At 40.8% G+C, this 26,518-nt stretch overlaps 1 protein-coding gene across 3 annotated transcripts in view; it reads left to right on the top strand.

The window, feature by feature from the left end:
- The window catches only part of SYNE3 (spectrin repeat containing nuclear envelope family member 3), a 95,192-nt gene that overhangs the window by 24,075 nt on the left and 44,599 nt on the right, over positions 1-26,518 (top strand). For all 3 annotated transcript variants that reach the window (XM_081945532.1, XM_081945530.1, XM_081945531.1), the window contains exons 3-12: positions 1,020-1,192; positions 1,796-2,105; positions 7,548-7,709; positions 8,960-9,304; positions 10,946-11,082; positions 18,214-18,388; positions 20,872-21,054; positions 21,321-21,464; positions 22,450-22,584; positions 25,588-25,737. In XM_081945532.1, coding sequence (XP_081801658.1) covers positions 1,020-1,192; positions 1,796-2,105; positions 7,548-7,709; positions 8,960-9,304; positions 10,946-11,082; positions 18,214-18,388; positions 20,872-21,054; positions 21,321-21,464; positions 22,450-22,584; positions 25,588-25,737 — 1,914 coding nt within the window. The remainder of the gene's footprint in view (positions 1-1,019; positions 1,193-1,795; positions 2,106-7,547; positions 7,710-8,959; positions 9,305-10,945; positions 11,083-18,213; positions 18,389-20,871; positions 21,055-21,320; positions 21,465-22,449; positions 22,585-25,587; positions 25,738-26,518) is intronic.

Raw genomic sequence — 26,518 nt, forward strand, 5'->3', positions numbered from 1 at the left:
CTCTTGAGTCTTCTTTTGTTAGGGGTGTTACTGGGAACACTGACACTATCTAGCATGCATCTCCAAATCTTACTACATTGTCAATCAACCCTTGCAAAGGAATTCCCAGTGTCAACAAAATAATCATGAAAGAAAAAAAGATCTTTAGCAGATAAAAAACATCTAAAGGCAAACACAGCGTTCACCTGTCAACCACTGAAATCCAATGGAAATCTGCTGAATAGCTTTAGAATGATACTTGATTGTTAGGAGTAGAGGCCTGGTATTACAGAAATGCTGAAAATAAGATTGTATCTGCTTTCAAGATCACAAAAGCAATCCCCCCCCCCAAAAAAAGGGGGGACGGGGAGATGGAGAGGAAAGAAAAAAAGTCACTATTTTAAAATAATCTCAGCAGTATCATCTAATACACACACACACACACACACACACACTTTGACATACATACATGCATCTATCCTAGCAGCTCTTTTTCTCCTGTCCAGTATTTCCAGAGCAAAATGCACAAAATTGCACAATAAACGTGGAGGTCTAATTCTGTTTATATGTCCACCTTGCTAGAAGGTTAATTTGTAATTCATTAACTTAATTAAATCAATTGATGTGACATTCAGTTAAAATGTGCCCCTAATAGTATAATCCTAACCCGTCTTTATTTACTGGGAAATGAAGACATATAATCATATAATACAGACACACACAATTTATATTAAATTATGTCAGTTAAAATACCCCTGTGCAGGAATTATTTTAAAGCAGAGGAGGGGAAGATTGAATTAACCCTATTACGAGAAAGCCTCCTTTATCCGTTTTCTTCCTTTCCATTCACTCACTCAATGCATTTCCTTCTGTTTACTCTGAATGAAGCAACCAATATTCTATAGTCCATAATTTTCCAGTGTTAAAAGAATATGGATCTAGTTTTTTTTAAAGTATGTTTCTGCACAAAAAAACCTCATTAAAGAATATATTCATGTTTTAATTTAATTTTAATTTTCATGTATGATTCTTCCTAATAGAAAATTTGTGCATTGGAACCTGAAGGTCGGTTGAAAATGGACCTGGTCTTAATGAAGGCTGATGCTCTGCTTCAGTGTATCAGTGAAGAGCAAAAGCATGAAATATTATCCAGGCTAAAAGATGTTAAAACCATGTGGGAAGAAACAGCCATATACATTACTCATTGTCACAGGTAAGATTCCCAAGTGCCTCCCTTTAGGTCGCCCACCAATGGCTTTTAAGAGTTTTCTGAGCAGAAACCACTTAAGCCAGACAGAAAATGGCCACTTCCCGCAACCTTTTAGGTTTTTCCCAAATGCCATCACTCTGCTTAACAATTAATTGCCACAACACTGTCAAATAATTTACTAAGACTATTTTACTATTATTATTCTCTTCCTTCCTAGTACCTATCTCTTCTCATTTATGACTATAACTATGCTGCTTGTATCTTTCAATTTATATTGTTTTATTTGTTTACTAGTACGATTTGATAGCTTATTAGTAACCTTGACTATCACTAAATGTTGTATCTTTTAATTCTTGATGAATGTATTTTATTCTCCTTATGTACACTGAGAACCTATGCACCAAAGACAAATTGCTTGTGGGTCCACTTGGCCAATAAAAAATTCTATTCTATTCTGCTCTGCTCTGCTCTGCTCTACTCTTAAACAAATGACATATTTTGATGTTGGAGTATCACCTGCTACTGGTCATACCATCTAGAGATGATTCTCTTTAATGTTGGAGAAGGCAGAATTAATGTACCTAGCTGTCTTTTCTGTTTCAACAGCCGCATTGAGTGGGTGTGGTTGCATTGGAGTGAATACTTGAAGGCCCAAGATGAATTTTACAACTGGCTTCACAACATGAAGGTGACCTTGGAACCTGACATAGAGTTGCAGCTTGGCTTAAAGGAGAAGCAGTGGCAGTTTAGCCATGCTCAGGTCCTACTGAAAGATGTTCAGAATCGGTCATCTTTGCTGGATCGACTACTAGAGGAAGCCATATCTCTCTATAACCGGATTGGAGATACAAGTGTCGATGAAGATGCCAGAGAAAAGATGAAAGAAGAATATGAAGAAATCAAGAACGAAGCAGAGGTGAGAAAAATTTGTAGTGAAGGCCAAATAGAAGAGCAAAGTAGATGTTGCAGTAGGTGTCCTCTGCTCCTGTCCCCTATATTTAGTTTGCCCCCCAGCTGACAGATCAGCAACTTCCCTTTTGTTTTGATCGGGAGTTGCAGATGTTGGCAGAGATCATATGATTTATCATGCTTCTCCTTGGTCCTGATGGTTGAGTAACCACAGTGCCCAAGTTTACACATACTTCTTAGACTTCAAAGATTATAGCAATAGCACTTAGACTTATATACCACTTCATAGTGCTTTTACAGCCCTCTCTAAGTGGTTTACAGAGTCAACTTATTGCCCCAACAATCTGGCTCCTCATTTTACCCACCTCGAAAGGATGGAAGGCTGAGTCAACCTTAGTGATATTTGAACTGCCGAACTGCAGCTAGCAGTCAGCTGCAGTACTGCACTCTAACCACTGCACCACCTTGGCTCTTTCATATTTACACATTAAACTGAGCCACATAAATCATCAGTGGGTTGAGGGCTGAGGCAGGCAAATTTGATCAGGACAAATGTGATCTCTTTTCTATGTGTTATTTTCTCGTTCTTATGAAGTATTTTAGGCCTCTTGTAAATATGGCCTTTCCTCTCTTAAGCTGAGCAGTTTGAATGCTTCAATGGAATACCAGCTAAGAGTAACATGCATTCTTCCATCCTACTAATAAAGAGTATTTTCACTGTTCTACCTCTATTCTTCCCAGTTTTGCCATTTGTACTACTGAAATATTTCCATATCTTTGTTCCACCTCTGTTCTCATTATATCTTCAGCTATGCATAGCCTCAAAACTTGGGTGACCATTTATTATTACAATAATACTGTATAAATATTTACTAGAGATGGCCTCTCATTCTACCTTTAGTTGGAATATCAATGATATTTCAATATTTAGACACAGTCTAAATTAGATGAAAGCTTTTGCTATAGATCCAAAGGAAAGGCTTGGGGCAAAAGTTGTCTACTACTTTAGAAATATTTCATAGTATAGTTGACAAAACTGAGAAGAATGGAAGTAGAACAGTAAAAAAAACACTTTATTAGTAGGGTGGAAAAAACCCTTTTTTTATTGACCACTTAATGAATGGGTAAGATTATTGATAGACATGTTGAGTAGAAAATCAGGAACAGTCTAAACATTGTGCAGTATCTGGATACATGATGTCATACTATTTTGAATCTCATTATTGGTTTCTCTCATCTGTTTATTTTCACATTTCAGAGTGAATCTAGACACAGGAATAATTTATATACTGCTCAGCCTCTTGCTCATCCTTCCAAATAACTTCTAAAGCTTCCAAATCAAATTGGGATACCACATCTGTCTTGGGTTTAATGTTAAACCTTCCTCCCAATCACATAATCCCCTAAATCCTTGCGTCATAGAGACATTTATATGAAATGACTTTCATATTTTATATAATGGACATAATAAAGTTACCGCTACAACTCTGGCCCAAATACGAAAGCAAATAAGAAGGACCATTGCAATCTGCATGTTTTTAAATGTATGCAGTTAAGAAGAGGCAACCGTGACTGAAAAGAAAATATTCATTTGCTAACAAATTTACTTTTTGCCTAATTGTTGCATTGGTTACACTTGAAGAACAGTTTCAGAACTTCACCCTTTGGTTTTCCAAGGCTTTTATTGTATATTGTGTTCCAAAGAAAGTGGTGTTCCTGATGCACAAATCATTCTTCGTGATACATTAATTCAAATTTGTGGTTCATAATAACCTTTTTCTGTAGAGCACTCTTTGAGATGGTTCCTGTGAAAAATTTCACAGACCCTATTCTTCTGACTAATGATTCATTGTATTTCCAAAACACTCTGTTTTCAACCATGATAATTGGCTATAAAATGTAGTTTCCTAGCTTTAAATTAACCTTGCTAACATTTTATTTTTGCATTTTATTTTTATTCTGATTTTAGAAAGGTAAGTAAATTATCCTTATAAACAAAGAGATACACCAGAAAGAAAGGGGGGGGAGGTGTCAGGAGGAAATTTTTTGAAACAAATAAAAATCACAAGCAGTTTTTTGAACTGTTAAAATTCATACTTTTTTTTTTTTAACCAAGCAGACCTTCCTGTCTCTACCATTTCACTGGAGCCTCATCCCTCAGAAATGAAACAGATTTGCACCGAATTAAAATTTAGGGATACCCTAAAACAGTGATGGCTAATCTTTTTGCCATTGTGTGCCAAAAGCAGGGGGAGCACCGGGGAGGGGGATCGTGTGTGTGTGCCCACACACATACTGTATTTTTCAGAGTATAAGATACACCTTTTTTCCTCTAAAAAGAAGCTGAAAATCTGGGTACATCTTATACACCGAATACAGCAATTTTTTGCCCCCTGAAGCCCCACCCCCTTCACCCAAATGGCCGTGCATAGCCTTATGGAGGCTTTCAGACAGCTCCTCTGGGCTGGGGAGGGCAGAAATAAGCAAAAAATGGGCCGTATTATGCCCCCCCCAGCACCCAGCAGCACTCTATAAGCCTCCATAAGGCTATGCATGCCATTTTTGACAAACAAATGGCCCGTTTTTGTGAACAATGGGCCGTTTTTTTGCTCATCCCCCCTCCCCCCCGAGGAGCACTCTGCAAGCCCCCCAAAGGCTATTCATTCCTTTTTTAAAAAGGAGATTGGGGAGATTTGCAGAATGCAAAAACTTTTTCCCCCCTTTCAGAAAGCTGTTTAGTTAGAGTGGTTGATGAGAATTACATTGATCAAGTCCTGTCCCAGCAGAAACAAAGACTGAGGTGCTACAGGTTGTCAGCTATTTCCTTCTCCAGCATATGGATAAATACACCTGGAAACATCTACCTATCTACCTACCTACCTACCTACTCTCTCTCTCTCCCTACCTACTTATTATATTTCTCTCTCTCCCCCCTCTACCTACCTATATATACCTACCTACCTATTCTCTCCCCCTACCTATCTACTGTATTTCTCTCTATTTTTTCTCTCTATCCCTCTACCTACCAATCTACCTACTCTCTTCCTCCCTATCTACTGTATTTCTCTCTCTCTCTCTCTCTCTCTCTCTCTCCCTCCCTCCCTCCCTCCCTCCCTCCCTCCCTCCCTCCCCCTATCTATCTATCTATCTATCTATCTATCTATCTATCTATCTATCTATCTATCTATCTATCTATCTATCTATCTATCTATCTATCTATCATCTATCTATCTATCTATCTATATCCCTCTACCTACCTACCTATCTACACACACACTCTCTCCCTATCTACCTACAGTATTTCTCTCTCTTTCTCTCCCTCTCTATCCCTCTATCTACCTACCTACATTTTTTTAAAATTTGCCTCTTCAAAACCTGGGTATGTCTTATACTCTGGTGTGTCCTGTACTTGAAAAATACAGTAATTCTACGTTTGCTCCCCCCGCATGCATGCGTGCAATCCCCCACACATGTATGGGATCCGCTCCCAGCACATGCAGGTGTAATCCCGTTTTTCATGCTCCCCAGGTTCCAGAGGCTTTCCAGAAGCCGGGGGAGGACAAATATGGCTCCCCTGCCCCCCTCAGAAGCTGGAAATTGCCTATTTTCCCCCTCCGGAGCCTTCAGGGAAGCCTATGGAGTACAAAAAATGAAGGGCAAAATCAGCTGGCCAGCACGCATGCGTGCTGGAGCTGAGAGGGCAATGCCTCCCATGCCCTCAAAAATGGCTCCGCATGCCACCTGTGGCACACTTGCCATAGATTTGCCATCACGGCTCTAAAATATGTTTTAGTCATAAAGAAAACCTTGATAGTATTGTAAGTAATCATATACCCTTCTTCCTTTGGCAAATAATTCTTTTTCCTTTTTGCTTTTCAACTCTGCTAATAGTCTGTCACTTGCAGGCGTCCTGCATTGCTCCCTTCTCATGTTAGCAGTACAAAATTTTAAACAGCCATTTCTGTTTGTTTGTTTTGGAATTTATGAGCCATCCCAAACTCCAGAGGACTCTGAAATCCCTTCTCTGGGATTAGGACCCTTGTTGTGAGATGGAGAAGTTCTCAACTATTTTTTTCTCTCCTGTCAGTTGCAATGAAAATGTGTCCACCCCCCCCCCCACCCAAATGGTTTGAGGTCAGAAGGGGAAAGCCATTCCTACCGGTGGAAGGCTCCCTCCACAGAACCTAATGGCAGATTTTGGAAAGAGCATTTTTATCTAACACATGGCAGAACAAATTTTATTCCTCTTTTATTCCAATTGCAGTCACAAGCAATTAGGGCATTCACAAGAGGGTGTCAAAAAAAAGTCAAAATGCTTGCTTCACTCATGCAGTTGGGGCTAACACCTGGACTTTTTTTTACCTCCCCAAGAACACCCCTATCTGCAGTTGTCTTCCGGCTGCAATGCTATTATAAAGAGAAGAGAGTAACTCAGACAAAATTAAATCTACCTTTGCTTGTAGTCTTGCTAATATTGAGGTCTGAATGGAACTTCTATATTCCAAGGAAGTATAGATGGATAACACTGGAGGAGAGTTATTGCCTTACTGGCTTGTTAGTAAGTTGCCACTGTAGAAAACTGGCTGCTGAATATTTGATAGGTGGGTCTTTGGTCTCATCCAGAAACCTTCTCTCTTGCCTTTAGCAGAAAATTATCCAATTGATGAGGAGTGTTAGCTAACCCTGGAGCTACACTAATACTGGTTTGCATATTTGCTCTGAGGGAACTGCCTGTATAGTCCCCTTTATATTGTCCCACATAAGGGGGGGGGGGGGATTAAAACATTTGAATAACTCACAAGGGCCCCCTAGTGGAACATTACATTGAAAAACCTGCAGAGATAATGCATATTGAACTGTTTCAATGTTTTTTCTTAAATGTTTTCTGTTATTTCCTGCAAGTATTTTTATCTTCAATACAGTACTTGAAATGCTGTCATTAATGAGAAGTTGTCAGGGTTCCAAATAGCATCCTCTATGAAATAATAGCTCGAGGCAAGACGTTCCTCAAAACACCAATTTATTAAAAGAGCCATGTTGGCACATCTGGGAAAACCCAAATCTGAAAGCTTCCAGGTTTTCCCCACCAAGTTGAAAGTTCAAGACCCTACCCCAACAACCACAAACCCATCAAATGGTCCAATCAGTTACTGCTGTGGATGAAGATTCCTCCCATCCACATCCATCCAGGTGCAGGGATAAGGCGACCTCCCATCCACATCCATCCAGGTGCAGGGATAAGGCGAACTTGACTTTCTGAGAAGGAATGTTATTATGGCTACACATCTCCCAAGCTCCATACCATCCCCGCTCCCAGTTTCCCATAGTAACTATGTTTGAATATGTGGGAGGCTTGAGGCCCTATCCCCCGATGGCTTCCAAGCCTAACACTGAGTTTGTTTTTAAAACAACAACAGTCTTTCCCTTTGGGATATTTCTCTTGTTTCAGAGAAGAGTGATGTTACTTGAAAAGATAACAACAGAGCACAAGCTGTATAAGACCAATGTTGACCAGTTTCGGCTATGGCTGACTGAGCTAACAGAAAGATTAAACTGCTGTCTCAATCAAGAATCAAAACTGCCAGCAGAAAATAGAATCAAAGCATTACAGGTATTTGATTGCTGAAGTTATTTATGTGAAGGTGTTGTTTTGCTAAGATGTTGAAATTCTGTTTTTTAAGCTGCCAGGAGCCTTTGTGAAGGAACCTTTTAAAAAAATCAAGATGACTTCATTTATGCAATTGTAACCAACATCTTGACTTGTTTAATTTCCTTGAAACATGCCCATCATTTCCCCACAAGCAGGGATCTTTGACTTACCCAATCCTGCTCCCTGCACTACTTGTATTAACAGGGCATTGGTCAAAAAACACCAGTTCCCCCAGCCCATTGAATGAAAAATCATTTGTTGAAAAAGATTTCGAAATGTAGATTCCTCCAGAGTTACTTTTATTTTTAAAGAATTGTGCTGTGTTTTGCACACTGTTTTAGAGTTTACTGAGCAGAGGTTTAAAGCTCCTGGAACTTCTTTCTGCTCCAGCAAAATCCAAAGAATGGTAATATCCACGTTGATTATTACTGGCAATGCATCTAAAAGTATCTCTATGCCCATATTAAAGAATAATAAATCTGTAACATGAAATATAAAATCAAATTTGAATTGATTTTTCAGTTGTGTTTTTAAATTGTCTGGATTTGCTACAGCCATGAGATCCAGTTTATTAGAATTTGGAAGTTTTGCCCTGCCTTCAGAGGCTAAAACTCTGTTACCATAAGATATAAAATTCTTATGAATTGCTAGTAGTCAGGGATTTTATGTGACCTCTAGATATTTTTATTTTAAGTTATATATCTTCTTTTGATGAATGCACCAAGCATTTAGAAGTGCTCCATTTCGGAAGATAATAGTGTCATACAATGTATAATAATATCAGAAGTGGTCAGGCACGCTGGTAAGGGCACACATTGTTCCCCAACAGAGATGTGACATAAATCCAAGAACCACTGTTGCCTGATCCAGCCTGGGTCTGGTGGATTCATGGTTATGACATTCCCAGCATGATGGCCATTCAAAAGAATATGGGTAACCAGGCACAAGGCACGCTGGGCTTTTCTTGTGTCCATAGACAACAATGCATAGTGCAGGGGTGTCCAAACTTGGCAACTTTAAGACTTGTGGACTTCAACTCCCAGAATTCCCCAGCCAGCTCTGGCTGGGGAATTCTGGGAGTTGAAGTCCACAAGTCTTAAAGTTGCCAAGTTTGGACACCCCTGGCATAGTGGATTTATGCTGTCTCAGTACTCATATTTTCTATATGTCAGATTGGAAATCACTTACTTCACAACTCTTTTCTCCTGCAGGATATTACAAAAGATGTAAGGAGTGGAGAAAAGAAATGGAAACATTTAGAAGCGCAGTCTATAGATGTGATGCAAAACACCTCTCCCCTGGGGGCAGAAAAGATGAAGGCTGAGCTTGAGGAGCTGAAAAAACTCCTGGAGAATATAAAGCTAGTGAGTGTGGAGGAAGAGGAGAAACTGCTGAAGAGCCTTCAGTCTGAAAACACCTACCACACCCAGGCCAGGGTGCTCGAAACTGATGTTCAAGAATTCCGTAAAAGGCTGCAAAGACTAGGAAACCACTTTGAAAAGGATGATATTGTGAGAAGTGATGAGGATTTAATTTCTCTATGGAGAGAATACATGGTGAGTATTTATTAAATAGTAACCAACTAGGACGGTGATGGCGAACCTATGGCACGTGTGCCACAGGTAGCACACGGAGCCATTTGTCAGGGCACACGAGGCCAGTTGGCCAGCTGAGTTCACCCTTTTTTAAAGCCATTTTTCGCCCTCCCCAGGCTCCAGAGCCTTTATAGGAGCCTAGGGAGGGCGAAAAGAGCCTCCCCCGCCCCCTGAAGGCCCTCCGGAGGCTTCATGAACTTCCCTGAAGTCTCCAGAGTGCAATAAACCGGCCCTACGGGCAAACCGGAAGTTTGGGAATGGACTTCCGGTTTGCTCTGAGTGTCGTTTTGACTGCTCCGGAGGCTTCAGGGAAGCGTCCTTTCCGGTTTGCTCAGAGGGTCGTTTTGAGCGCTCAAGCCTTCGGAGCGCTCAAAACGACCCTCCGAGCAAACCGGAAAGTTCATTTTGACTGCTCTGGAGGCTTCAGGGAAGCATCCTGAAGGTCCCTCAAGCCTCCAGAGGGCTTCCGGGGGGCGGGGGAGGCTGTTTTCGCCCTCCCCAGGCTCCCCTTGGGTGGGCAAAAAAACGTGCAAAAAAAGTGCATGTGCGCACTGGGGAGGGTGCATGGCATTATGGGTGCGGCACACCTGCACACTACCTCCCTCTGCTCCCCCCACTTATGGCACGCGAGCCCAAAAAGGTTCGCCATCGCTGAACTAGGAACAAAGTCACAAAATGAAATAACAGTGAAATTAAAGCTTGCTCGTCTATGCAGATGCACTTACATTAAAATAAATGGTTGAGACATCTTCAGGGCAACATTTTAATGGGTCCCAATGAATTGTGCCCTTATCCAGGATGTTCCATTTCATTGGAACAGGCATCCTTCGTTCTATTCCTACTAAGAAACTGATATTAACATGAGGCAATCCTAGGTCTTTTTTCTTGTTTCGCAAATTTTGTATAAATGTTGGTGGAAATAAGTCACTTTTACCTGAAGCTAATTTATAAAATGAAGGGACCCGGTGGCTCAGTGGCTAAGACACTGAGCTTGTCAATCAGAAGGTCAGCAGTTTGGTGGTTTGAATCCCTAGCATTACGTAATGGAGTGAGCTACCGTTACTTGTCCCAGCTTCTGCCAATCTAGTAGTTCGAAAGCATGTAAAAATGCAAGTACAAAAAATAGGAACCACCTTTGGTGGGAAGGTAACAGCATTCTGTGTATCTTCAGCATTTAGTCATGCTGGCCACATGACCACGGAGACGTCTTTGGACAGTGCTGGCTCTTCAGCTTAGAAACGGAGATGAGCACCGCCCCCTAGAGTCTGGAATGACTAGCATGCATGTATGAGAAACCTTTACCCTTATCTTTACTTTATGAAATAATGAAAGATGCCATTGTTTGTTTCCTCTTAAACTTTCATCACAAGCTGATGAGTTTTCTTCAATTGAGGTTTCGGGATGTTTTTAATCTATAGTTTTTATGAAGCATTAGGATGGGAGAAGTTGCCACGGTAAGTTTGCTTTTATTGTGAGACATATATTTATGCTATATTGTGATTATGCTTTTATTTATATGTTTGGAGTTTGAATTTAATTGTAGATTTTAAAAAACAAACACAATGTACGTCAATATTTCTTGACAATAATTTTGTTTTTAAGGCAACGAAGGCAAACCTTACAGCAGAAGAACCAAAGGCTGAGAAACTGAAGATTCAACTGAAGGAATTGTTCAAATTTTCACAAGACTTGCAGCCTCTCTCTGACAGTGTGATCCATGCCATACGAGAACATCAAAGGTATTTTGCTGAAGGAAGTGGCACAATTCAGAATAAATGACAGCAGGGGATCAGGTAGTTCCAAAAATACATTTTAATGAAAGGACTGATATAGACAATATATTATTTCAAAATTAGGAAATAAAAATCTGAAAGAAGGCAAATTACATCTCTTGACTTCCACTGGTCTTAAGGCATATTTGAAATGAGATTTGCCTTTTTTTTCCTTCTCAAAGTTCTAGGTGCCTTTTAATGTTTCCCTTACTTCTTACAATAGTTAGTCTCATAATAATACTGTTGAGACAGGCTGAAAGACAATAACTGGCTCAAGTTCACTTGGGATTTAAACCTGGATTCTTCAGTCCCAATATCGGCATACCGTTTTAGAACTCTGGCTCAAATGTAGTTGGTTGCCATCCAGATTGGATTCCCCCACACACACATCACAGGAAAGAGAGATTTGTAGAGACCTGTCAAACATCTCCTAGCCCTGGTGATAAGTTGCTCATTTTAAACTGGATCTCAGTTTCCAGATGGAACATTATGAAATAACACCCATGTAATAGGTAGAATGTAGGCACCAAAGTATATGTTTGATTGGAAAACAATGGGGTATTTTTCAGTGTAATCACTACATAGTAATTCTGTCAGGAAGGGAATTTGGGCAGATGTAATAATATAAGGAAACCTGCATCTGCTTTCAAAATACCCTCTCATCTGGCTGTTCAAATGAATGCCTTTTCCCCTCCTCCTAAAAATTGAATCTGTTTCTTTACCATTACTTTGCAGCTCTTTAAAAACAACCCTTAAGACTGAATGCACATTCCTAGGATGTGCTTTCTGACTTTTCTTGGCAGACAATGACATTGGTGATTCAGGATGATCTATGAACATACAAAAATGCCTTTTATGGAATCAGTTCTTTGGTCATCTAGTTCTCTATCTTCTACTGACTGACAGTAACTCAGCAGAATTTCAAACTATTTTTTCCCAGTTCTACCTGCATCGGAAGCTGTATTGTAGCGTTACGACTTTTTCCTGAAATGGTGGTGGGTCCCATCCATGGCTTGATATAGAAAGTTGATTTATTTCAGTTTTGAGATCTTAATCATGGGTTGGCTTTGTAGCTTTTCCTTACCAGTAACTTTTGATTAGGAAAAGCTATAGTTGTACAACTGCCAGTTTCCAAAATGAAACTCTGCCCAACTAGAAAAGTGGTCAGAAAACTAGAAAACTGGTTAATATTGATAATACTGAGTCATCTTGAATAATCTTCTGAGAAATGTAAGAAATACTTATTATATCTGCTTTTTGAACTGCTTTCTTGTTATGGATGATACAAGGGACAATGAAGAGAGAGGAAAGGAAAAGGGAAGGAAAAATCATTCTAGTTAACTCTGTATCCTATTTTCCCTCCTGCTTTTTGGAAGTCTGGACATGGGAGGATTCTTTGAAAATGGAGCAAAATAATGGAATCACTGGCTCATACTGTATAAGTCATTACCTTATTGCATGTTGTCTTGTACTTACGTATATATGTTAATATTATTAGAGGTGTTAGCCAAATATTATGCAAGTAGCAACACTAATGATAAGAGGACTTTTTCCCCATGTGTTATTTGCTGATTTTTTCCCCATGCATATTTTTCTGGATAGACATATTCTCCCCTCCCGCTTCTAGCTTTACTAAAACATTTTTGCTTCCATGCTAAGTGTAGTAAGGAAATTATCTGCATAATCTTTTTTCAGATCTGGAAAAAGGATTGTCAACAGCTGGTTAAAGCACAGACAAATGTTTGTATCTAAAAACTGGCTTTCTTGTGACAAGCATGGACTGTTTTGGCAAGCTAAAAAGGCTTTCTGTTAATGAAATTAGTTACTGCAGGAGAAACATTAATTCCAAGTTAAGGAAGCAAGTCTGGGATTCTTGCCAATGAAGAAAAGTAGGAATGGAAAGTTTGAACATTTGCCACAGTAGAGATGACAGATCATTGGTATCATCTTCCAAAGAGGCATTGTTTCCTTTTTACGAAATGATAATCTCACTAATGATTATGAAGAGACAGAAGAAACAACAGTGAAGATAGTGATCAAAGGACTTGTGCTCTTCCAAAATTACGTTAAACATAAACTGTCCTTACAGGATAACTACTATCACAAGAGCATTATGGCATGCCGAGTGGGATAATCCCTTTTCTCTTGTTTTGTTTAGCTGAAAACAAAATATGTTTCCTAAGGAAATCTCCGTGTTTGTTTTCTAAAAACCTGTGTATTGGCCATTACTGTCTGCCAGGTCCCTTCAGGCTGGAGAATGAAATTAGAAAAAAAATCTGTGTCTCAGGTTGTGAGCCAGAGACACAAGCAGGTTGGAATTTTCTGCAAGTAAAAACAAGTTTTTCTTTTTCATTCAGTGGATAGAAGGAGCCAGACACCTGCAGAGAGGATGAAATTAATTTTGTTCACATTTAAACACAAACCAGCATTTTTTTTTGAACTAATACACAAACAGAATTCAACATGCCCTCGGAATTCACACAAAACACTCAGAAGCAAACCGTAAATAACTTATTAATACAAAAGAACTAAATAATGTTTTTAAACAGTAGCCAAAACTGTGATTTTTGGAATTGAACTGTATACATAACTACATTTTCTAGGTATTTTGCACCACGCAGATTCAGGTATGGCTAGTTCATCCTAAAGAGAACATTTTCACAGTTTATTAGTACTAAAATTAGCAGAAGAAGCCACAAAATACACCTGTTGACTCTGACAAACCACGGTGACCTTTTCCACTTTTTAAAAGAGTAGAATGGGGAAGGAAGAAGAAGATCTATCATCCCAGCCTCATACTTTAAGTCCAATATTTTGTACATGCAGACAATATAATATATAGAAAGACAATAAACACACTTAACCTTGTGGCTGCACTTCTTGCTCCAGCTGCTAAGTTTTAACCTTGATCACCTGCCTTATTTATTTATTTATTTATTTATTTATTTATTTATTTATTTATTTATTTATTTATTTATTTCTTGGATTTCTAAACCGCCCCCTCTCCCAAAATGGGACTCGGGGCGGTGTACAGTCAAATGCAGATAAAAATACAATAATATAAAACAGTTAAATACATTTGGATGGAGGAGATAAGGCTGTACAAGAAATAAATATACTATAAAAACCCTAAAAACATCCCCAATTAAAATACCCAAACCCAATTAAGATATATCCCCGGGAGGTAAAACTAAGAGAGTGCCAGGCCAGCTGATTGAAATAGGTGAGTCTTTAATTTTTGACGGAAGGAACGGAGGTCGGTGGTAGTTCGAATATCAGGGGGGAGGTCATTCCAGAGGGTTGGGCCCATCACAGAGAAGGACCTACTCCTAGATGTCGCCCGCTGGCATTGCCTAGCGGACGGCACCAGAAGGAGTCCCTCCCTGTGTGAGTGGATAGGTCGCAGGGACGTGTGTGGTAGGATGCGATCCTGCAGATAACTAGGTCCTATGCCATGGAGCGCTTTAAAGATGGTAATCAATACCTTGAAACGCACCCGAAAGGCCACAGGTAGCCAGTGCAGCTCGCGCAGGAGAGCTGTTACGTGGGAGTAACGTGTACTCCCCATGATAACCCGCGCGGCTGCGTTCTGAACTAACTGCAGTCTCCGGATGCGTCCCAAGGGAAGCCCCATGTAGAGGGCATTGCAGTAGTCCAGGCGAGACGTCACCAGCACATGAGTGACCGTGCGCAGGGCACTCCGGTCCAGTAGGGGGCGCAATTGGCGCACCAGGCGAACCTGGAGGAACGCCCCCCTTGCCACGGCTGCCACATGGTCCTCAATTGACAGCCGGGCATCAAGGACGACGCCCAAATTGCGCGCCCGCTCCACAGGGGACAATTGTTCGCCCCCTATGGCCAGCGATGGTGTCAGCTGGCTGAACCGAGGTGCCGGTACCCACAGCCACTCAGTCTTGGAGGGGTTGAGTTTGAGTCTGTTGTCCCCCATCCAGACCCCGACGGCTTCCAAACACCGGGACATCACTTCGACAGCCTCGTTGGGGTGGTTTGGGGTTGAAATGTACAGCTGAGTATCATCAGCGTACAGGTGGTACTCAACCCCAAAACCACGGATGATCTCACCCAGCGGCTTCACATATGCGTTGAACAGGAGAGGCGAGAGGACCGACCCCTGTGGCACTCCACAAGTGAGTGGCCTCAGGGACGACCTCTGCCCCCCTGTCAACACACATTGCTTCTGGTCGGAGAGGTAGGAGCCGAACCACCGCAAAACGGTGCCTCCGACTCCCATCCCCTCCAACCCGTGCAATAGGATACCATGGTCGATGGTATCAAAAGCCGCCGAGAGGTCTAATAGGACCAGGATAGAGGAACAACCCCTATCTCTGGCCCTCCAGAGATCATCAACCAACGCGACCAAGGCTGTCTCTGTGCTGTGCCCGGGTCGGAAGCCGGACTGGCGTGGGTCTAGATAGTCGGATTCGTCCAGGTGTCGTGGGAACTGCTGCGCCACCACATTCTCAACAACCTTCGCCAAAAAGGGGAGGTTGGAGACTGGACGGTAATTAGCTAGCTCCACTGGGTCGAGCGAAGGTCTCTTGAGCAAGGGTCTCACCACCGCCTCTTTCAAGGCGGTTGGTAAGTATCCCTCACCCAATGAGGCGTTCACCAGGCCCAGAAGCCAGCCTCGTGTCACCTTCCAGGCTGCCAGTACCAGCCAGGAGGGGCACGGGTCCATTGAACATGTGGTGGGCCGCAGCCGTCCACACAACCTGTCCAAATCCTCGGGGGCAACAGAGTCAAACTCCTCCCAGAATGGTCTCTCAAGACTCGCTGTTGACGGCTCGTCTGGTCCACTGACGGAGGTCCATCCGCTCCGGATCTGATCAATTTTGTCCTGGAGATATTCCCCAAACTCCTCTGCTCTTCCCTGTAAGAGTGTCTCCCGCGTCCCCTGCGATAAAAGGGAGCGGGTCACCCGAAACAGGGCGGCATGGCGGTTATCCGCGGACGCAATAAGGGCGGCACAATATCTATGCTTGGCCGCTCTTATTGCCACAAGGTAAGTCCGCAAATAGGCTCTTACCTGTGTTCGGTCAGATTCGGAGCGTGAGGACCTCCACCTGCTCTCTAGACGTCTCCTGTGGTGCTTCATCACCCTTAGCTCCTCAGTGAACCAAGGAGCCCGGGTGGGTCGATGCCGCAGGAGAGGTCGCAAAGGCGCAACCCGGTCCAAGGCCGCAGTCATCGCCCTATTCCAGGCAGTCACTAGGTCCTCGGAGCGGGAGCGGGACAGGGCTACAGGTATTGGCCCAAGCTCCGTCTGGAATCTGTCCGATTCCATCAGGTGCCTGGGACGGTACCAGCTTGTAGAGTCTGGTTCCGCCTCCTCGCGGTGGGGGATAGCGCCAGGGAAGTCCAGCCGGAGGGATGAGTTATCTGACCATGACAGGGGCGTGATGACTAAGTCCCCTATTCCCAGATCACTCGTCCACTGTTCAGATACAAAAATGAGGTCCAGTGTGTGGCCCCCTTCGTGAGTGGGGCCCTGAACTAATTGGGTCAGGTCCATGGCCGTCATGGAAGCCATGAACTCCCGAGCCACCTCGGAAGCCGCTCCCGTTGACGGCAAGTTGAAGTCCCCCATGACCAAAAGTCTGGGAGTCTCAACTGCCATCGCTGAGATTAGCTCGAGGAGCTCGGGCAGGGCTGCTGATGCATAGCGAGGAGCCAAGTATACAATCAGCAAGCCCCACTGCCTCCCTGGGCCCCAGTTCACACCAAGGGACTCACACCCGGGTATCTGAGGGACAGTGAACTCCCTCGGCTCTAAACGTTCCCGAATAACCACCACCACCCCACCACCCTTACCCAGGGCCCGGGACTGATGGAATGCCCGGAAACCTGGTGGGCACATTTCCATGAGGGGTAAACCACCCTCGTGGCCCAACCAGGTCTCCGTTATCCCTGCAAGGTCTAGCTCCCCCTCTGAGATCAACTCATTAATGAGGGGGGCCTTGTTGGTAACAGACCTTGCATTGCAAAGCATCAGCCGCAGGCCCTGGCTCTGTAGTTCCTGTCCACCTAGACTGCAGGGGTTGGTACAAGCGACCGGGCGTAACCAGCAGCCACGGTCTCCCAACCGACCTTGGGATCTTATCCTGTCCTCGCATCCCCTCCTCCCCGCGACCGTTGTAATAGGACAACCCTCTGCTCGAGTGACCTTTATTTCCCCCCCTCCACCGCATCCCCGTCCTTCCTAGACTCACCTGTTTGTCCGGCACTGGCTCTCCTCCCGGTCTGATTGGCCCTCCCCCCCACCCTGGAACCCCCTAAAAAAGATGTATTGTGTAAACGCATCTCATTAGTGAGGATAAGATTCAATATTATTTCAGTAGCCCACTAAATAAGTTAGTTCAAATACAGACAAGATGATGCACTCTGCCAGCCTAGCTAACTAGGGGTTCCCAGAATGGAGAATATTGCTAAATTGGACTCCCTCGATACTTAGTGTGCATATTTCTTGTTAATTGTTATTTGTAAATAAATTAGATCATGTTAATATTATGACTATATGGCTTAATTTAAAACTAGATTTCAGTGATGTACGTCTTGAATTGTAAATACCTTAGGACATCTCTGTAATTAAGATGATACAAGGTCATATGAATAAATATCACTATAAGCACTATGATCTTCATTGTTAAGGGGAAAATCCACCTTTTGGGAGTTAATTTCCCCCTATAGTGTCTCTTGTCTTTCTGCTCTAGGCCTGTAATAGATGGTGGCTGTGTGGATCTTAAAGTTGATCCTTAAGAGGCTATTGGGGAATCCAAGCTGCACAGCTAGCTTCTTGTAATTCCCTGCAGCAGGTGGAAAGAACATGAATCTGGGCATCTAAAAAAAATGGTTTTGTGGATTATCTGATTGGCAAAGGCAGCTGTGGAAAGAAGAAGCCAGGAGAATATAGGAAGGAGAAACACAGCTGCTTTGTGTTAAGAAAACAGATTAAATGGGCAGACTTTTCATCCCTTTCAGTCCAACTCGGAATTCACTTCACCCTTCTGCAAAGGAAGAAATGAAATCCTTCATAATTCATTAATAAAACTTCATAATTTTGTTAATTTATTTTTGCAGTCTGAAGGGGAAAATGTTTAAATTGAGCGCAGAGATTGAAACAGAATTGAGGCAGCGCTTCCAAAACCCCCTGAGGGAGTTTCAGCTGTGGAAACCATCAGCTCAGCGACTCCTGGACACCACAGCCCATGTTTCTGATCCTGCATTGACAGATGCATTCCTGCGTCAGATTGAGGTGATGACTTTGTAACATTTGGAATCTTAAAATCAACATGTTCAGAAACCAACACATAAAAGAACACAGTAATCTTGTAAGAATTTCAGACCATTCTGTATTACTATTGGAAGGATTTTTAGCCTGTACAACAACCATCACAATGTTAGGAGAACTTGTAAATTGTGAACATTCATGTGCATCATTTTTCCTCATCCTGGTCAAATAGTGATCTGTAAGTAAATATCAGTAAATATTTGAATATCCGGCTAAATTAACCATCATAATAACCTTCGGCAAGTTTAACAATTTAGCATTGTGCATTGGAGTAAACAGTTGAAGAAAAAGATAAAGGCATAGTAGTAATGCAAAATTCTAGAAATCAAACAACCCCTATTGGTAAACTTTGTCTCTGTTATATTGTTTATTTATTAGTTTTACTAGAGACTGAATGACGGCATGTTGGAAATATGTGTATATGTCAGTGTCAATATAAATATATGAATAGAGATATAGTATATGTAGGCATTATACATACAGACACATCGAGAGAGTGTCCGTGTGTGTGTGTACTCTGCAAAAACATCATAGTGTATCTGTAGCCTGGATCAGAACATATTATAATAGTGCATAGTGGGAAAAGTTCAACATGCATTCAGCCTAAATCCCTCTTTGCTGCTAAATGCTTAAAAAGTTAACTCTCGCCTGTTAACAGTTGGAGCAAGTCAATTCCTCTACTTTGTTCTCCTGCCCACTTTGGAATTTCTTTTTTATGTATCCCTAAATTAAAATGTCAATGTCCTGGAATCTCCTGGAACTCTGCAGATCCCAACAAGCTCACCAGGATACCAGGATTTCCTTAGAATATGGTTGGAAAACAGTTGTAGGAGATTATTTGAAGCCTTACATAGCTAAGACCATTCTCTCAGATATCAAGCTCTGAATTCTGAGTCCAAGGCTGTGTTCTCTGGTTCAACTGAAAAAAAGACAAGGCTTCTCTAATAGCAGAACTATAGTTGTAAAATGCTCTATCTAGCTACATTTCCCTTTTCCCATTTTTCAGGAGCTTTAGGAACTTTCTCCATTGCCATCTGTATAAATTTGTGCCGTTTTATATGCTGGTATCTTTCTTTAACTTATGTTGAGATTTATTGCCATTTAATTGGTGCCAACCTTCGCTACCAGTTCGTAAATGTGAGCATGAGCATGCACGCGCTTTGCTTGCATGTGGCACCTCTGCGCATCAAAAACAGGACGTGATGACAGCTAGGCAGGTGGACAGAGCCTCTGCTGCCACTGCTACCGGTTCGCCTGAACCGGATAGAACCAGCTGAATTGCACCACTGGTGCCAGCCCTGAGTGACCCCATAGACTTTACTTTTTTTGCGTTTTTTTTCTACTTTTATTTTTTTTATAATTTTTTATTCATCTCCAAAATTAAAATACAGAATAAACAGAAAAAATATGTCAGCTGCATATGAACCAGCCAAGCAAAAAACAATAATAAAAATGTGTGTAGAACAAATAACAAATATACCATTAACATAAAATAATCCATCCTGATTGAAAGCTGGAACATACCATATATCTCAAATAACTGATACATTGCCCTTCCCCCTTGCATAACAGATCTGCAACTATTTCCCCATCTATAGTTTCTTACTAAAAATACTATGTTACATAAAAAGATGTCACTGATCTGTTGTCCATCTATCAATTCGACCCACTATCTCTTCACTTAAAAGACAAACTTAATAGATAACCCCAGAAACAAAAATTGTCTTCAAATCTCTTTATTAACAGTCTGTTATTGTACTTAACATTCTGAAAGTCCACAAACGATTTACAATCTCTTATAAACTTGTCTAATCCATTGTCTCTAATCAATGTGGTTAATATAGACATTACTTTCTAAATATATTTTTTTCCACACAATGATCTGTTCTTAACCTCTTCTTCAGATCTTCAAATGAGACACCCTCTTTCATTGTAACGGACAGTGTAAAAGTTGTAACTTTTGTAACTTTCCCTGGCACGAGAGACTTTTCCAGAGAAATAGTCTTTGCATAATACATTCAAAGGTGAATAATATTGAGTCTGGTCATTTGTGTCCAAGTGAAAATTCTGGGTTGATTCAGTTAGCCATTTATTTGTTTCCTTGAATGTCCGTAGTATCCTCCCAAAGCAATGTTGAAAAGCATCAACGATCTTTCTGACTTACTTCTTCATAGTCCAAATTTCAGTTTCCATCTAGTGTCACAGGGGATTTCATTGCTTAGTCATATTAAATTCTAATATTTGTAGGTAAAGATAAATCATGCGGATACATTTATATATTGTTATGAATTACATGCTGATAAACTTATTTAATAGTATTTCTGAGTTGTAGCTGTTTTTTAAAAAAATATTATTCGAATTATTCCTGTTTGGGGAAAATATTTTTAAAATAGAAAAATAAAAATGATTGACAGAAATGCATAACAATCAATTATTCTCTTTTGTAGATTTTTCTGGTTGAAAGCTCCCATCTTAAGGAACAACTCTTGAAAGTCCAGATGAAAAAAGATTTCTTGGGCAATATTTTCAAACAGGAGAGAGCAAAGTTACTCTTGGAGGAAGTTAGTGATGCTACAAAGGAATTAGAAAACCTGCACAAAGGCCTACTCCAGAGAAAAAGCAAGTTACAGGTAAGCTTCTTCTAAGAAGTCAGCTTCTTAGAAAAAAGTATAATTCGTAGAAAGTACAATTCATAGAAAGTATAATTCGTAGAAAGTATAATTGTGATTTAATAGTGCAGTGAGAAATACACCACCAACTACAATGATCATTCAGTTTTTACTTCAGTCAGATTGTTATTTTCATTCTGATGTACTCACAGGTCTGTGTTGTGAGTTCGCAGAAAGCATTCATGCTCTCAGGACTGGCATGAAATCAGCTTTTTCTCTCTGGCTAGGCTTTGGTATCACAGCACAAAGACTTTGATGCATCCTTCAAGCTTCTGCAAACGCAGCTGTCTGCTCTCAGAGTCAAGCTAAATGCAGAAAAAGAACTGCTGCCAGACCTTGTGGGTAAAGAGGCCCGGTTGCAAAGGCTAGAGGTAAGTGGCATCAAAAACCATCCAAAAGGATTCCTTTCCAAAATGTGTTATCAATAGTCACAGCCACCTATGAATGTGATGTGTGTCACACAAACAAAAGCCCCCCCCCCCCAAGCTGTCATTTTTGGAGCAATAGACTTAAAGCAGTGAAACTTGTAGCTCCTTAATGTCTTTTCTGGGCTCTAACGGCAGCCATTCAGTTTCAAGAACAAGTGTGAAATTCTTGAAATTGTATGGCTGCCGTGTGAGGCAGGAAAAGGTGTGTTTCCTGTAAGGAGGCATCATCTGGTACAGGAAGCATCTCCATTTCTCTGCCACAGCACTTTTTCTATTTTGGAACAAAATAGGTGTACATCCCTAAATTCCCAGTGATAAAGCTTACTTGGATATTCTTGAAGCAATCAGCCATTCTTTTAATCTACCTCATAAGTATGTGTTTGTTGTGAAGTTTAAGGAAGAGAGAAACAGGGTAATTGGCAAACGTGGCATGAAAAACATTAAAGGAATAAACACCTCCTCCAAAATAAGTTTCATTTGCTAGTCTTCACCTGTGTAGCCACCTATCTGGACATTACAATTCATGTTTTTGATTCTCTCTTGACAGGTGAAAATATGGAATCTTAAAATAAGTGTCAAAAAGCACAAAACACACAAACCAATACAGGAAAAGCATGATATAATTAAGATAGAACACCCCCCCCCCCCATTGCAAATTTATTCCAGTGGGTTATGCTGCAAAGTATATGCTTTGAGTCTAGGTGGTAGTTTATTCATTTTTCTGCTGCTCCAGTGAGGGATATAGGTTAGCAGGATTAGGACTAACTTTTACTTGTAGATTATCCTCTGAATCTGTCCTTTTGAAATACAACATAGTTTGCATTTTCAAACAGGTTCTTCAGTTCTTTTAAGATGTTTTCAAGTGTGCAATGAGTGTGCAACAGCATCCTGCATGGCAACTTATTCAAAATGCAATTTTATTCTACAGAGCATTCAAGGACACCTGAATGAATGTGCAATCCAAATGGAAGAAGTAGAGAAACTTATTCAGTCAGACCCAGCACAGATGCATAAAACAAAACAGTGTTCTTCGGACTATCAAATACTTAAGAGATCATTGGAGGTAACTCATTTTGGTGAAGGGTTCTCAAAAGATGGCAGCACTCAGCTAATCTTTTCTGGGCTCAGAAGCTAAGCAGAGTCAGTTAGTACTTAAATGGGAGCCATTCATTCAGAGCCAAAGAAGACAATGACAAATCACTTACTGTTAAGATGACTACATAAGTGGGTCCAAGAAGCCACCAAGAACTGAACCCAACTTGACAGGAGAGGGTTTTTTTCCTAATTTTTCCCCTAAACTCTATGATTTTGCCCTGGTGCATGTCTATGGAGATTCTCAGTCACTCTTTCAAAAGGCAACTGGGCTTTCTTTGTCTTTCTTTGAAGATGTGTCCTTTTTCATCCAGTGCAGCAATTGTTGCACTGGTGTAGCAACTGCTTCTGGTGCTTTTTTAGATGAGAGCCAAGCAGAAAAAATGTGTTCATCAGCCCATACAACCTGCATCTTTTCTTGTGGCTCATAATGGACCCTTATGACAGGGTTTCTACTCCTCTTGGGATTCCAAACAAACAGAAGAAAATGTGGGGTAACATCCCAATTTTCTTGATAATAATAAGAGTTATGTTCTTTGGTGAAACACAAGTAAGTAATACAATACAATACAATACAATAGTAGAGTTGGAAGGGACCTTGGAGGTCTTCTAGTCCAACCCCCTGCCTAGGCAGGAAACCCTATACCGTTCCAGACAAATGGCTATCCAACATCTTCTTAAAGACTTCCAGTGTTGGGGCATTCACAACTTCTGGAGGCAAGCTGTTCCACTGATTAATTGTAAAATGGTCCATTTCTACAGGCCCTCACCCTTCCACCAATCATTATGGAGATGTTACCGTTATGGAGATGTTGCCTCCAGGTCTTCTTTTAATGATTTGTTAGACATTCTCCAAATAGAGATGAATTATAATGGGGCAAAATCCAGGACCTCATTATTCAGGAGATCAGGTTGTTCGGGTAAATAATTTTGGGGAATAACATTGATTTTAGTTATTAAATTTTATGCCACTGATATCACAATAAAGTGAATCTGGGCAACTGGATTTATACTAATTCTTATAATAGCAATAGCACTTAGACTTGTATATTGCTCCACAGTCTTTACAGCCCTCTCTAAGCAGTTAGTGATGAATTTTGTATTGGCATTTTCCCTTATAATTCAGAAGGTAATGCAGTATTGGGAAGAAATGGGAGCCTATGTAGTAAATTTATGTGTGTTACATCTTATGTAACTTTTGCTGTGTAAAATAACTGCTCCAGATAATGATAGAGCAAACCTTGGATAAAATTACATAAGTAATTTTATCAACATCATCAGTCCACTTCCAAGAAGTTATTTAGTGATGGAAGTTTAGTGATTGAAGTTGTTGCTATGTGATCTAAGAGTTTCACTTGCAAACGATGAGCAAATCAAGCTGCTTTTACAAGGCAAGCTGCCTTTTGATAAAAGTGTAAAGGAATCTACATGTGCTTATAAAGCAAAGGTGACACCTGGAGTTATTTGGTTCTGAGTAATTAAAACAATGAATGTAGAAGCACAATAAAAATTAAGTATTAATCTATCATTAGAAATACAGTATTTCCTTAGCTGCATTTCCTTTACATTATTATGTATATTAGAAAGAGATGCATAAGGCATTTTTATCTGTGGAGCACCACTCTGTGGCCAAATTCGGATCTACAGCTCTAGATTTTTTTGCAAGTGAGGGTAAAATTATGGTAAATATTCATTCACTTTAACAGAGTACTTCAGGTTTTTTAATTTAGTGAAATTCTTTTTCTTTATAAGAACAATTTATAAAATGAAGATAGAGTATGAATCTGGCACTCATAAAAACTGTCTTATGCAGTTTAATGGAAGTTGTATTAGGTTCAATAGAATGTGCTCAGAAGGAAACATTGCAGCATTCAATTAGAGATTGGCTTCACTTATTGCCCGCAAATGAAACTTGCACTCTTGCTAAGTGATGCGGACATAAAGTGAAAAATTACATATCAGAGCTTGACTTATGACAGTAATTCCAGCTGTGATCATTAGCAAATCACCCACAGTTGTTAAATGTGATATCACATGGCTAACACTTGCAACTTCCTGCTGGCTTCCTCATTCACATTGTTGATCAGAAGCCAGCTATGAGGGTAATAAGTAATAACCAGGTGATTGAAATGTAACCCAAGGACCAGCTGACCCAGGGACACTGCAACCATTGTTAAATGCACACTGATTACCAAGTGCCCAAATAATACTCACATGACGGCAGGGATGCTGCAATGGCTACAGCTTCAACCACCAAACATACTACAAGACTCACCTGTTTCGATTAGCCGGCTTGGCACACTCATAGTTTTATTTTACCTCCTGGCAGATATTTTTAATATTTTTAATTGGAATTTCTGGGGAACTATTTTAAATTTAATTCTTTGGGGTATTTTTAGGGGTCGTTTTTTAAATATTGTATTTTAAATGCTTTACTTGAATGTACAGTTTTTAACCTCCTCCACTTAAGCATTTAATTATTTAAGTATTTAAATATTTAAGTATTTGTTTATTTATGTATTCTTTTTATGTATTCCATTGACTGTACACCGCCCAGAGTCCCTTTTGGGAGAGGGGGCGGTCTAGAAATATGAATAAAAGTAAAGTAAAGTAAAGTACAAGTCTTTTTTCAGTGCTATCACCACTTTGAACTATCACTGAATGAGTGGTCAGTAAGCAAGGGCTACCTGTCTTTTGCTTTTGATGACTTAGAGCATCCTTTAGAGTTGTTGAGATAATAATAAAAAAACAGTCCTCATTAATATCAACACAACTCTGGTTGAATGATTCTAGAAGATGCTGTAAGGCACTGGTAAGATCTTGTCTTCATCTTTGTATGTTCATTTTGGGGATGATAATAAGGTATATTTTGGAAGTTGAGAGGAAAGGTTCTACATAATTTTTTGATCCAAAGAAAGAAATCTAATGAGTTCCCTTGTTAATGATGATGGGGTCTTCCTGTGGTTCCTTGCAGATCATGATTGCACAAAGTAAGCAACATATTCAGAAACACTGGGCTTTTAATGACAAGTTATCAGATCTCCAACAGTGGCTTACCGTGACCAAACAGAAACTGGAATATTACTGTGATGCTACAACTCACAATGCAATTTTGGACTTGGAGGTAAAGAACCTTTCTTTTCTTGTGAGGTTATTAGCAAGCTTTCTAATGGGTAGAAAAAGGAGGATTCAGCGGAGGTTTACATTTCAACCACAGTCTAGGGATCAACAAAATATTTGCAAGGTGCCACGTTACTGTTTTTCGAAAGTACTATTTATTTTGAATTCCACTGTTTTTAAAGGCCATATGAACACTGAAAACAAGAGAAATTCATATACGTCTGCATCAGTGGTGGGCTCCTGGCAGTTCGGACGCCTTCCATCGAACCGGTAGTGATTTGGCGGCCTTGGTCGCTGGAACTGCAGCGACCCAGGTCTGCCATGCCCCCCCCCCAACCGGTTCTTTGGGAGGTGCCAGAGGTGCCGCCATCTGGTTTTTTGCTTCTACACATGCGCAGAACAATATTTATAGAATTATGCATGTGCGCACAGCGGGCATCAAGCGCATGTGTGGCGTGGCCACGAGCAAACCGGTGTAGTGACTGCTGGAACCCATCCCTGGTCTGGATTATGGAACCTGAATTAATACTGTACGTAGTTCATACAACAACAGTGTAAAAATAGCATCTCCAGATTTAGAGACAATACGCTCCTAAATATCATAGCCATATTGTTATTTGAAGTATATTACTTTCCATTTCTTGCTTTTTGACATAACATCTGATATCACCAAGGGAAACAAATTATTAAACTATTTATCTATGAAGGTTACAATGTTCTATCACAATTGTATATTCTAGCAGTCTGCCAAACAGTACAAACAGATTACTCTTACTAGAAGCTTG

This window comes from Natrix helvetica, assembly GCF_964273705.1.
Source record: "Natrix helvetica genome assembly, chromosome: 1".
Taxonomy (NCBI): domain Eukaryota; kingdom Metazoa; phylum Chordata; class Lepidosauria; order Squamata; family Natricidae; genus Natrix; species Natrix helvetica.